We start from the raw sequence: 13437 nt of genomic DNA, 5'->3' as shown, positions 1-13437 counted from the left end.
ACCTCTATCCTTGGTCATCCACTGCAATCCTTTGCCCTTTCTCCACCAATCTCCTCTTTTCCACTGTTTCAGTTCCCCTGGCTCTAACAGTGGGTACATTTTAACCCTAACTACAAATTAACAGCAAGTTTAAGCTGCCACTGCCCATCCTCCGATCATGCTTTCCTCAGAGAACTGGATCTTTTCTCAAATTTGCTTCAAAATTCCTGGACTTCTCTGTACATCAAGACTACACTTCTTCACCAGACTACACTAAGTCTCAGCAGCTGTGACTCTGCTATGTATAAAGGACTTGAACATTGGAGTAACATTTCAAAACTTGATGATACCAAACTTGGAGGTGTGGCAGACAGTGAGGATGATACGAACCACCTGCTACAGGATATAGATAGGCTAGCAGAATGGGCAGACAAGTAACAGATGGAATTTAATACTGACAAGTGTGAGGTGATGCATTTTGGCAGAAGGGGTAGGGTGAGGCAATATAGACTTAATGGTGCAATTCTAAAGAGTGTGCTGGAATAGGTAGACCTGGGGATGCATGTGCATCGATCTTGGAAGGTGGCAGGGCATATTGAGGAGAGTGGTTAGCAATGCATATGGGATCTTGGGCTTCATAAGTAAAGGCACAGAGTACAAAAGCAGGGAAGTTATGCTGAAACTTAATAAAGCCACAACTAGAGTATTGCACCCAGTTCTAGTCACCACATTTTAGGAAGAACGTGAGGGTCCTTGAGAGGGCGCAGAGGAGATTCATCAGAATGGTTCCAGGGATGGGGTATTTTAGTTCCAAGTTTAGGTTGGAAAAGCAGGGGTTGTTCTCCCTGTAGCAAAGGAAATTGAGGGAAGATTTGATAGAGGTGTACAAGAATATGATAAGCTTAGATAAGTTAGACAAGGACAAACTGTTCCCATTAATTGATGGTACAAGGATTTGAGGACACAAATTGAAGGTTTTGGGTGAGAGATGTAGGGGGAATGTGATGAAGAACTCTTTTAGGCAGCGAGTGGTAACGACTTGGAACTTGCTGCCGACGAGGCTGGTTGAATTGGAAACTATGAATGATTTCAAAAGGAAATTTGATGGGCATTAGAATGAAATAAACTTGCAAGGCTATGGGGATAGAGGGTGGGGTGTGGGGTAATGGGACTGACCAGATTGCTCTACAGAGAGCCGGCATGGACTTGATGGGCCTAATGGCCGCTTTCTGTGCCATAATGACTCTGATCTGCTGCTCTGTTGCTTTAATTTTGAAGTAACTTTGATCAGGCTAAGGACCTTGCCCTACACTGTTGTTGCCTGCTGAGCCTATGACTGGCCTACTGGTTCTACTGTTTTTTCAGCTTCAGCTACAATCTAGTTCCGGGCAAAGAATTCACTCTCCTAGGCCACAGTACATTTCTCCACGACATCTGGATCTGAAAGTGACCACCAACCTTACCACTATTTTTATTCTGCCCAGCAAATTCTGGATACCTCCTGAATCTTCATTCCCATGAAAATACCTCCATTAGTACATGCTCCAATTCTCTTCCCCTCAAATAGCTTCTACACTTGACTCACCCGTCACTCCCGTTTCCAACCTTGGACTACAGTTCACTGATGCTCCATGCTGACTTCACTCTAACTATGTCAACTTTAACCCAGCACTGGACCTTTGAATTTAACTCTGGACTCCATCCTATTGTCTTCTCTCTATTCCCATACCACACATACATACACACATATATAAAGTTTACAGCACAGAAAAAGGCCACTTGGCCATCGTGTCTGCTTTGGCCGAAAAGCAAACCACCCAGCCTAATGCCACCTTCCAGCATTTCGTTTGTAGCCCTGCAGGTTATGGCACTTGAGGTGCATATCTAGACACCTTTTAAATGAGTTGAGGGTTTCTGCCTCTACTACCCTTTCAGGCGGGGAGTTCCAGACCCCCACCACACTCTGGGTGACAGAAATTTTCCTCATTTCCCTTCTAATCTTCCTTGCAATTACTGTAAATCTATGCCCCTTCGTCACTGACCTCTCTAAGGTAAATAGGCCCTTCCCATCCAATCTATCCAGGCCCCTCACAATTTTGTACATTTCAAACAAATCTTCCCTCAGCCTCCTCTGTCGCAAGGAGAACAATCCCAGCCTATCCAATCTTTCCGCATAGCTGCATTTTTCCAGTCCTGGCAACATCCTTGTAAATCCCCTCTGTACCCTCTCTCGTGCCATTACATCCTTTCTGTAATGAGCAAATATAGACCTGTTAAGGCACAAGTGAAAAATGCAAGGCTGGAGTGCATATACTTTAATGCAAGCAGTCTTACTAATAAGGCAGAGGAATTGAGGGCATTGATTAGCACATGAGATTATGATATTATTGCTATGACAGAGACATGGCTGAGGGAGGGGCAGGACAGGCAACTCAATATTCCAGGCTATAGAATCTTCAGGTGTGACAGGGGAGGGGATAAAAGAAGAGGTGGTATTGCACTGTTGATCAAGGAGTTAGATACTGCAGTAAGGAGGGATGATATCTTAGAAGGTACCTCAAATGAGGCCAACTTAAGAACAAAAGGGGGGCAATCACTTGGCTGGCTGTGTACTACAGGCCTCCAAACAGTCAGGGAGAGATAGAGGAACAGATATGTAGGCAAATCTCAGAGAGGTGTAAAAATAATAGGGCAATAATAGTAGGGGATTTCAACTTACCTAATATCAACTGGGAGAGTCTTAGTGCAAAAGGCTTAAAGGGGGAAGAATTCTTAAAATGCACGGAGGAGAGCCTTTTGAGCCAGTACGTACAAAGTCCTACAAGAGAAGAGGCAGTACTGGACCTAATCCTAGGGAGAGAAGCTGAACAAGTGGTAGAAGTATCAATGGGGGAGCATTTCAGGGATAGTGACCATAACTCTAAGATTTAAGGTAGTTATGGAAAAGGATGAAGATGGTCCAGAAATATTCCTGAATTGGGGGAAAGCCGATTTCGATTTGATAAAACAGAATCTGGCCAAAGTGGACTGCGAGTAGCTACTTGTAGGAAAGTCTACATCAGGCCAGTGGGAGTCATTCAAAGAGGAAATAGTGAGGATTCAGAGCCAACATGTACCCATTAAGATGAAGGTTGGACCATCAAGTCCAGGGAACCCTGGATATCAAGGGATATAGAGTATTGGATCAGGAAAAAAAAGGTTTATGGCAGATTCGGAGCACTGAAAACAGCAGAGGCATTAGAGGAGTATAGAAAGTGTAGGGGGGTACTTTAAAAAGTAATTAGGAGTGCGAAGAGGGGACATGAAAAAATATTAGCGGTCAATATAAAGGAAAATCCTAAGGCGTTTTATAAGTATATTAAGGGCAAGAGGATAACCAGGGAAACAGTAGGGCCCATTAGGGACCAAAGTGGCAATGTGTGTGTGGAGCCGGAGGACATAGGTGAGATTTTAAATGATTACTTTTCATCCGTTTTCACTGTGGAGCACGATGATGTAGGTGTAGAGATCAGGGAGGGGGATTGCGATATACTTGAACATATTAACATTGAAAAGGAGGAAGTATTAGATGTTTTAGCGGGCATAAAAGTGGATAAATCCCCAGGCCCAGATGAGATGTATCCCAGGCCGTTGTGTGAGGCAAAGGAGGTGATAGCAGGGGCTCTGACACAAATTTTCAGATCCTCTCTGGCCACGGGAGAGGTGCCAGAGGACAGCAACTATGGTACCATCATTCAAGAAGCGTAGCAGGGATAGACCAAGTAATTACAGGCTGGTGAGTCTAACATCAGTGCTTGGGAAACTATTGGAAAAAATTCTGAGGGACAGGATTAATCTCCACTTGGAGAGGCAGGGAATAATCAGGGATAGTCACCACGGCTTTGTCAGGGGGAGATCGTGTCTAACTAACTTGATTGAATTTTTCAAGGAGGTGACTAGATGTGTAGATGAGGGTAAAGCAGTTGATGTAGTCTACATGGACCTCAGTAAGGCTTTTGATAAGGTCCCTCATGGGAGATTGGTTAAGAAAGTAAGAGTCCATTGGATCCAGGGCAATTTGGCAAATTTGTTCCAAAATTGGCTTGGTGGCAGGAAACAGAAGGTAATGGTCAAGGGTTGTTTCTGCGAGTAGAAGCCTGTGACCAGTGGTGTACCACAGGGATCAGTGCTAGAACCCTTGCTGTTTGTAGTGTACATTAACGATTTAGACATGAATATAGCAGGTATGATCAGTAAGATTGCAGAAAACACGAAAATTGGTGGTGTCATAAATAGTGAGGAAAGCCTTAGATTACAGGCAATATAGGTGGGCTGGTAAGATGGGCAGAGCTGTGGCAAATGGAATTTAATCGTGAGATGTGTGAGGTGATGCATTTTGGGAGGATTAACAAGGCAAGGGAATATACAATGGATAATAGGACCCTAGGAAGTACAGAGGGACCTTGGTGCACTTGTCCATAGATCACTGAAGGCAGCAGCACAGGTAGATAAGGTGGTTAGGAAGGCATATGGGATACTTGCCTTTATTAGCCGAGGCATAGAATATAAGAGCAGGGATGTTATGATGGAGCTGTATAAAATGCTAGTTAGGCCACAGCTGGAGTACTGTGTACAGTTCTGGGCACCACATTATGGGAAGGATGTGATTGCACTGGAGACGGTGCAGAGGAGATTCACCAGGATGTTGCCTGGGTTGGAGCATTTCAGCTATGAAGAGAGACTGAAAAGGCTAGGGTTGTTTTTCTTAGAACAGAGAAGGATGAGGGGGGACATGATTGAGGTATACAAAATTATGAAGGGCATTGATAGGTTAGATAGGAAGAGACTTTTTCCCTTAGTGGAGAGGTCAATAACCAGGGGGCATAGATTTAAGGTAAGGGGCAGGAGGTTTAGAGGGGATTTGAGGAAAAACTTTTTCACCCAGAGTGTGGTTTGAATCTGGAATACACTGCCTGAAGAGGTGGTTGAGGCAGGAAGCATCACAACATTTAAGAAGTATTTAGACGAGCATGTGAAACGCCAAAGCATACAAGGCAACTGGCTAAGTGCTGGAAAATGGGTCTAGAATAGTTAGGTGCTTGATGGCCGGCACAGACACGATGGGCCAAAGGGCCTGTTTCTGTGCTGTAAAACTCTATGACTCAGAGATATTGAGAGGGGTTTGGTAAAAGATGTAGGTTTTATTGAGCAACTTACAGCATGAGAGAAGTGGAGAGGTGGAAAGGCCTAAGAGCGGAATTCCAGAGCTTAGGGCTTAGGCAGCTGCAATCGTGGGTGCCAATGGTGGGGTGAAGAAATTAAGTGTGCATAAGAGCTCAGAATTAGAAGAACTCAAAGTTCTTGAAGGGTTGTAGGTCTGATGGAGATTAGAGATAGGGAGGGGCAATGCCGTGGAAAGATTCAAACACAAAGATCAGAATATTCAGACATTGAGTATTGTTAGGCTTATTGATGCTGAACCAGCCAGTGAGATGTACAAAAGCAGATTGTTCACTGGTTTCCTTTCTGTCCTCATCAGAAACTCATTAGCTTCCATTCTTTTTCTTCCTCCCCTTGTTGAAGCAGCTGAGATTGAGAGCTTGGCACATGAGTAATTACTAACACGAGCCTCGGGTTGAAGTCCTTCAAAGTGCAGTGAGCTTGATCACCAGTCTGTGAAGCACACTGCTGCATGATACTACTTTTGCATCTCATTTTAATCCAGTTCCCTTCCCCCAATTGTTCCATTATTCTCGTCACGTTACATCTAATGCCAAAACCAAACCTCATAAGCAAAATATTCGTCACGGCCTTGTGTTACAAACTTAAATGTGTTGTGGTATTATTTTCAGTTATAAAGTTCCTGAACATTTTTAACTTACAGAAAAATATTGAGTTTGAGAACACTGATAAACTTAATCAAAACAAGAAAATGACTAAAAAATTGGGTGTCTCACTTTATCCAAGACTAGCTGCCCACTCAGATTTTGGAAATTAACTTAATCTAATATTTGGTCTTTGAAGGGTAAAAATTTGCAGAGCTATGGAAAAAGGGCAGGGGAGTGCAACTAATTGAACAGCTCTTTCAAAGATCACTGTAGGCCAAACAGCCTCCTTCTGTGCTGTATAATTCTGTTACCTGCCAGAAGGTAAATGCGGGAACATTTACTAAAAGTGCTAGAAATTAAACTTCAGTTGCTATAAAGGTTTAGAACTGAAGCAGAAAATGGTATAAACTATGAACATCCGAACCACACCCAACCAGGAACATTTATTACTTTTTCTCTGTCACTGACAGACACCACAACAAATACCTCACTAAAAATCTGTAAGCCAACTGTCTGTATTCAGTTTTGCACAAGTTAAAAATACAAATCCTTACTCTCAAAATAACCAGTCAGCATTCTGCTAGTCGTCAAATGAAGTTTAAGAAAGTATCATAGATTTTATATGGATTTCCCAAAAAAATTCAAAGAATTATTATTTTGCTCTATTATTTCCTTGTGCCTTTTATTTTAAAAATTGGAATTCAGACATTATATAATTGCATGGAGCAGAATTTGTGCATTTTTTGAAGTTGCAATGGAAATTTACTGCTCAAGGTTTGAACTGTAGACTTACTACTTTGGAAAATTGAAATGACAACATATGAAAATAAACTTGAGAATCTTCCTTATCGAAAAGACATTAAAACATGCTTTAAAAGCAGTGGAGTCAGAACCATTATCCAACTGCTACTTACCTGGGTTGTTTTTAAAAAGCCAAAATACAAAGGATTCATCTTTAAACATTGCTCTAAAAGGCTACAGTGACAAATAAACATGGATGAGCTTAGATATTGCACCAACCAATGTGTGTTTGTGTCATGACATCAGCCAGGGCATTCGCAGCACCACTTCCGCCGCTCTGCGTGGAAGAGGAAGAGTTGGTGGAAGATGTGGTTGAACCGTGGATTGCTCGACTTATCCAGTGTTCCATGTTCAGACTGCCTTGGCTGGAGGAAGGGGTTCCTTGGGAGTCACCTTGCCCTGATCCCTCATCTTCTGACCCAGAAGAGGTATCTAGAGGAAGAAGAAAATCAACAGATCAGGTTCAGTATTCCCTCTTTAACATATTCACACAACATTCACAGGTCAACTGTTTCGCCTTCTTGCTTCTCTCGTTACCCCTTGAGGGCACTGCATCACTGCAGTAAAATGCAAATAAGAAACAGTCATCATAACCCAACTGATTACTGAAAAATCTTAGCAGCTTTAAAAATGCATGTGTTTTCTTTCACACACCATTTGAATATCTTTTAACAAAGTTTCAACAGAGTTAGAGAAATTAACAGAGTATTTAAATATTAATATTTGGAAGAGACTTTTTTTCTGGCTCCAATATGAACAACCTAAAGTTAAATATCTTGAAATTCCTTCATTACCAGGCTCTAAGAACCCAGAAAGGAAAAATCAAAAAAAAAAAATCATACATTAGGGCACTCTAAGCATAAATTAATCACCTATTTTGCAGTACTAACGGGAATTGATGTAGTGGCTGAAAAATTCACAGTTTAGTCTCAACAGTGGATCAGGCACTACGTCAGAGTCAGAAATTCCCACATTCTGTTTGTGTCGAAACTGGCTCTCCTGGTCATATCAAGGTGAGGATCTCAGTTCTATTTCAGGCAATTTGGTAATGTAGTCATTACATAGTTAGAATAATACTGGAGATTAAGTTTGGCTTACTCTGCAATCATAACACCATAATTTGTTACATGTCAGACTGCACCTCCAAAAGTAATTTTCAAATGCACTGTTGGATTGTTGAATTCAATCCAAAAATGCAACTGTAGTCCTCAAAGTGTTAATGCAGGACAGAATATGCTTAGCCAGTTAAATCCTTAACCTGTCCACTTAAACTGATTGCTCTTTCAGAGAATTGGTATTTCAGCTGAAAGGCAGATATATGACACTCACTGGATCAAAAAGAAAATCAAATGCAGTATGGTCTCTTGTAAAATGAGCACTGCCTTTTTGCAGGTGGTTCAGGGACAATGTATCGACAGCCTCTCCTCCCCCACCTGCAGGTATTGATATTTGCATTCATTCTTATTTGCATTCTGCCACTGCAATTCAAATGTATTTTTATTTTTGTACCCTGTTTGACCAATTTCGTAGCCTATAGTGTGCACACAATAAAATTGAAGTGATGCAGAATAAGGAGCCAAGCAATACTATTTATATCCTATAAATTCGTTGGCTAATAACTCAGGTGTAAAATTACTATTGAATTATGATCAGTTCCAGCAGTGGGATACAAACTGTATTCTATGTCTTCTGCACAAACTATTTTGGGTGAGTTATTAACATTAAAGTGATAAAAGTCAGAAAAGTTTATTTTTAAATTGGGACTAGATTTACGGATTGGGGAGCTGTTTTCATGATGTGCTGCAAAGCTTCTAATCTCAATTAAGATGCCAGCTTCAAACAAATGCAAGTTTATAAAAGGTACTGTATAATCAATAGGCTACTGTAAAACAAATACCCGTCCAATAATCTTGTGTCATTGTGGTTTATATTGATGGTATTGCAAAGGTGAATCAAATTATCACAGTCTGTAGATGAAACCAAGTTTAAGTCTTCCTTAGCAATTGTAATGAAAATGATAAGTTACCTACTGTTATGAAAATCTTGCCCATTCTTCAAATGTGGTCCTTTTTCCAATAAAGACAGGATTAATAAGAATGTAAGAAATTGGAGCAGGAGTAGGCCATACGGCCCTATGAGCCTGCTTCACCATCAAATAAGATCATGGCTGATCTTTAAACTCAACTCCGTTGTCCTACCCTATCCACATATCTCCTGGTTCTCTTGGAGTCCAAAAATCTATCTCAGCCTTGAATATTCTCAACGACTTAGCATCCTCAGTCCTCTGGGGTAAAGAACTTCAAAGATTCACAACCCTCTCAGTGAACAAATTTCTCATCCCAGTCTGAAATGGCCATCCCCTTATCCTGAGACTATGCCCACAGGTTCAAGACTCCAGCTAACAGAAACAACCTCTCAGTATCTACCCAGTCAAGCCCCCTCAGAATCTTAATATGTTATAATGAGATTACCTTTCGTTCTTCTAAATTCCAGAAAGTATAGTCCATTCTACTCAATCTTTCCTCATAGGACATCACTCTCATTCCAGGGATCAATCTAGTGAACCTTCGTTGCCCACCCCCCCACCCAAGGCAAATATGTCCTTCCTTAGATAAGGAGTCCAAAACTGCACATAGTTGTTCTATTCCAGAAAGCCAGCTGGTGAAGGATGACACTGGAGCCAGTCTTTACCCAGTCTTACATTTATGTGCAGAGTGAAACATTACAAGCATACACCTCCTAACTCAACCACCCCACAGGTACAGTAAGCGTCTCTTTACATGTCATAGAGTCATAGAATTATACAGCACAGAAACAGGCCCTTCGGCCCATCGTGTCTGTGCCGGCCATCAAGCACCTAACTATTCTAGTCCCATTTTCCAGCACTTGGCCCGTAGCCTTCTATGTTTTGGTGTTTCAAGTGCTCATCTAAATACTTAACTGTTGTGATGCTTCCTGCCTCTACCTCCTCTTCAGGCAGTGCATTCCAGTTCCAACCACCCTCTGGGTGAAATTTTTTTTCCTCAAATCCCCTCTAAACCTCCTGCCCCTTACCTTAAATCTATGCCCCCTGGTTATTGACCCCTCCACTAAGGGAAAAAGTCTCTTCCTATCTAACCTATCAATGCCCCTCATCATTTTGTATACCTCAATCATGTCCCCCCTCATCCTTCTCTGTTCTAAGGAAAACAACCCTAGCTCAAGTGAAACCCCAATTAATGCCCTCCACCTACATATAATTAAACACAACTGATATACCATTAACAACAGGTGTGATCTCACCAAAGCCCTGTACAATTGCAGCAAGACTTCCTTACTCTTCTACTCCAACCTCCTTGCAATGAAGGCCAACATACTATTTGCCTTCCTAATTGCTTGTTTTATCTGGACGCTAACCTTCTGTGTTTCCAGCTGTCTTCATGTGGGAGGCTGGTGCGAATCATCTGGGGACATCATCCATTTTAGAATATGTGGAAGTAGCAACACTCTAATTTGGCAGTTACCAAACGCAGTTTCTTCAGAGGCAGCAATGCGACCACGAACGCGCCATATCAGCAACAAAACATAAAGATATTTTTGTACCTGGCTCCCAGCACCACCAGATCAACCAGAAGATTGAGGAGCAGGCCAAATAGAAGAGATGGGGATTGGACAACATTCAAAGAATATTGGGACACACTACTTTTGTTACTCAATTTCCATATGGCAAGCAGAACTATACCATAGTATGTCAAAACTGGGGAAGTCAACTAAGCTGGGAACCAATCATTTATTTCTAAAGCACCTATAAGCACTATCAACTGTTTCTAGTGCTATGAACAAAGAAAGGAGAGAACATGGATTAATATAGCACATTCTCAGGATGTCCTAAAATGCTTCACAGCCAATAAATTACTTTTAAAATCTAGTCACTGCTGTAATGCAGGTAAATACAGCCAAAGTACACACAGCCAGGTTCCACAAACAGTAATCAGATAAATTACAAGATAATGGCCGGAATTTTACACCCCCTCCAAAGAGCACGAAGGGGGGGGGGGGGTGGGGGAGAGCGTAAAATGGAGCAGGAGGCTTTGGGGTCTCTTCCTGACCTGCCTCCGCTGCCACTTCATGCAGGGCAGCAGCAGCGGAAAATGGCCAGCCTGCCCCAGGCCAATCAAGGCCCTTTTAACGGCCACTTAAGGCCCTCCGCCCACCACCACGGGGATTTTACCCATGGCTGGTCGAGTGGCCCAGACCCAAAAGAAGCTGCCTGACAAAAGCGGGCAGCTTCTGATGGCCTTGGAGGGGTGGGTTGGGGGGCCTCATGATCAGGCACCTGTGTCCGACAGAGGGCCGACCCCACCCCCCCCCACCCTGCCGCCGCCCCAACCACCCCCAACATGTCCCCCCCCAATCGACCACTGTTGCCTCGCCGGGGCCCGACCAATCAGCCCTGGCAAGGCAACAAAAACTTACCTTCTTTCTGGGGTACCCGGCATCACCTTCGCGAAGCTGGGCTGCAGTTCCAGCAGTGACCACTGCTCCTGGTGGCGCTGCTGGAACTAAGAGCTGCCAGCCCGCTGACTGGCTGGCCACTCCATTAGGCGCGACTTCCTGCCTCAAGCGGGTGGAAGACCCGCCTCAGAACAATTAAAGGATGGCTTCCGTCCGCCGAGGGAAAAATCCCGGCCAATCTGTATCTCGTGGTGTTTGGTTGAGGGATAACCCTTAATAGAACACGAGGAGAATTACTACTTTTTTTGAATGCTGCAGTGGGATTTCCAGTCACAAAAACAGTTCTGGCCCCAGTGAAAACACAGAATATCATCTGTCTGTTATTCCTTCCTTTGACCATGTTTATACCCTTCATTTGATCAAACCTGTCTAATGTTGAGGTAGCACATCACATCTTAGCACAACTGGAACTCATAATCCATATTTGCTTCAGAGAACCAATTTTTAAAGCATAAAAATGGGAAACCTGCACAATTGCGTAGTAAGATTAAATAAGCCGTTGTTCTTTTCTGCGTTGCGGCCCAGTACCTTAACTGTGCATCAGACATTGGCCACACTATTCCCGATTGGCCGCTATGTTTGTTGTGACATATTTCAATTATAGTTCCAGCAAACTGTGGCATGAATTTGCCACTGGAGTATCAGTGAGCATAGAGGTCTAACTTATGACATTGCTGCCAACAACAACAAATTTCAGGCCATCATCAGCATGTGAAAATTAGCAAATGAAGACACTATATTGCAGATTATATTTGGTGTTGGTCATAGTAGCTTGGATGTTATGCTTTTATTAATGATTGAAAAGAGTATTACACCATGTTAAGATTGAGTTGTGTTTAAATAGGTGTTTGAGGCTATGAATTCTAATTGCTGTAACTTTCCAGCTCCAGGCTAATCTGCAAACTTCAATTTCAACAGCTAATAATGTGTAATTGGCCTCAGCGTGAAATAATTGCCTTTGTTTCTTTTTTTTAAGAACACGTTTGTAGTGTGATGGATGCTCTCAGAATTTTTATATTTAATTAAGGGATCTTCCATGATATTGCCTCATGGTAAATCTCAGGATATACTATTTTATAATAACAGGAATATTAAGTGTAAGGCATGCCATACGATTCTGCTGCTGTGATAGAGCTACATGTCACTAGTATGTCTCTTTAAGAACCTAGAAATCCTTAGATGATAAAAGACCACAGTTTTCCAGTTTGCCGTCCACCATTACTGGTAGTTGCATGATACAATTAGTCCACAACAGAACTATATATAGAGTCATAGAGAGATACAGCACTAAAACAGGCCCTTCAGCCCACCGAGTCTGTGCCGACCAACAACCACCCATTTATACTAATTCTACATTAATCCCATATTCCCTACCACATCCCCACCATTCTCCTACCTACACTAGGGGCAATTTACAATGGCCAATTTACCTATCAACCTGCAAGTCTTTGGCTGCGGGAGGAAACCGGAGCACCCGGCAGAAACCCACGCGGCCACAGGGAGAACTTGCAAACTCCACACAGGCAGTACCCAGAACCAAACCCGGGTGGCTAGAGCTGTGAGGCTGCGGTGCTAACCACTGCGCCGCCCTGGAACCATTTTGGTAAATCTCCTCTGCACCCTTTCAAAGACCCTCATATCTTTCCTAAAATGTGGTGACCAGAGATGGACGCAATACCTAACCATAGCTTCATAAAGATGCAGCATAACTTCCCTGCTTTTGTACTCAATGTCTCTAGTTATGAAGCTCATACACTTTGCTAACCACTCTCTATATGTCCTGCCACCTTCAAAGATTGATGCACTTGAATCCCCGGGTCCCTCTGTTCCTGCATACCATCAAGTCTATATTACCTCACCCTATCCCTTCTGCCAAAATGCATCATCTCTCACTTGTCTTTATTAAATTCCATCAGCCACAAGTCTACCCATTCTGCTGGCCTGTTTTCATATTATCCTCACTGTGGTACTTTATCAAATGCATTCTTAAAATCCATGCAGACAACACCTACTGCATTCCCTTCATCAACCTTCTCTGTCACTTCATCAAAAAATTCAATCAGATTAGTCAAGCATGCTTTGGCTTTTACAAATACGATGCAAGGAAAACCCCAGTGATGGAGAGCTTTGGGAACCATGTATCCAAAGTCACCTGTTCCTGCCAAGCATGCTATCCCTACCATATGTCATGTCTCAGATTACTCATATATTGTATCCTCTTTTCTGATATATAATTTGCATTAGAATTAAACTTATTCTAATTGCTTCCGCCAGCTCCCTCGAGAGTCTGTCCCATAGACTGACCATTCGTTCACTCAATTATTATTTTGGCAGACTAGCTTTGAATTTACCCCAC

At 42.6% G+C, this 13437-nt stretch overlaps 1 protein-coding gene across 5 annotated transcripts in view; it reads right to left on the bottom strand.

Moving 5' to 3' along the window:
- The window catches only part of LOC137349461 (disco-interacting protein 2 homolog C), a 635092-nt gene that overhangs the window by 218148 nt on the left and 403507 nt on the right, over positions 1-13437 (bottom strand). For all 5 annotated transcript variants that reach the window (XM_068014972.1, XM_068014974.1, XM_068014973.1 and 2 more), the window contains one exon: positions 6807-7019. In XM_068014972.1, coding sequence (XP_067871073.1) covers positions 6807-7019 — 213 coding nt within the window. The remainder of the gene's footprint in view (positions 1-6806; positions 7020-13437) is intronic.

This window comes from Heterodontus francisci, chromosome 2 (assembly GCF_036365525.1).
Source record: "Heterodontus francisci isolate sHetFra1 chromosome 2, sHetFra1.hap1, whole genome shotgun sequence".
In the NCBI taxonomy this organism is placed as follows: Eukaryota; Metazoa; Chordata; class Chondrichthyes; order Heterodontiformes; family Heterodontidae; genus Heterodontus; species Heterodontus francisci.
The sequence above is the reverse complement of the archived record's forward strand: the minus strand, read 5'-3'. Positions and strand labels throughout refer to the sequence as shown.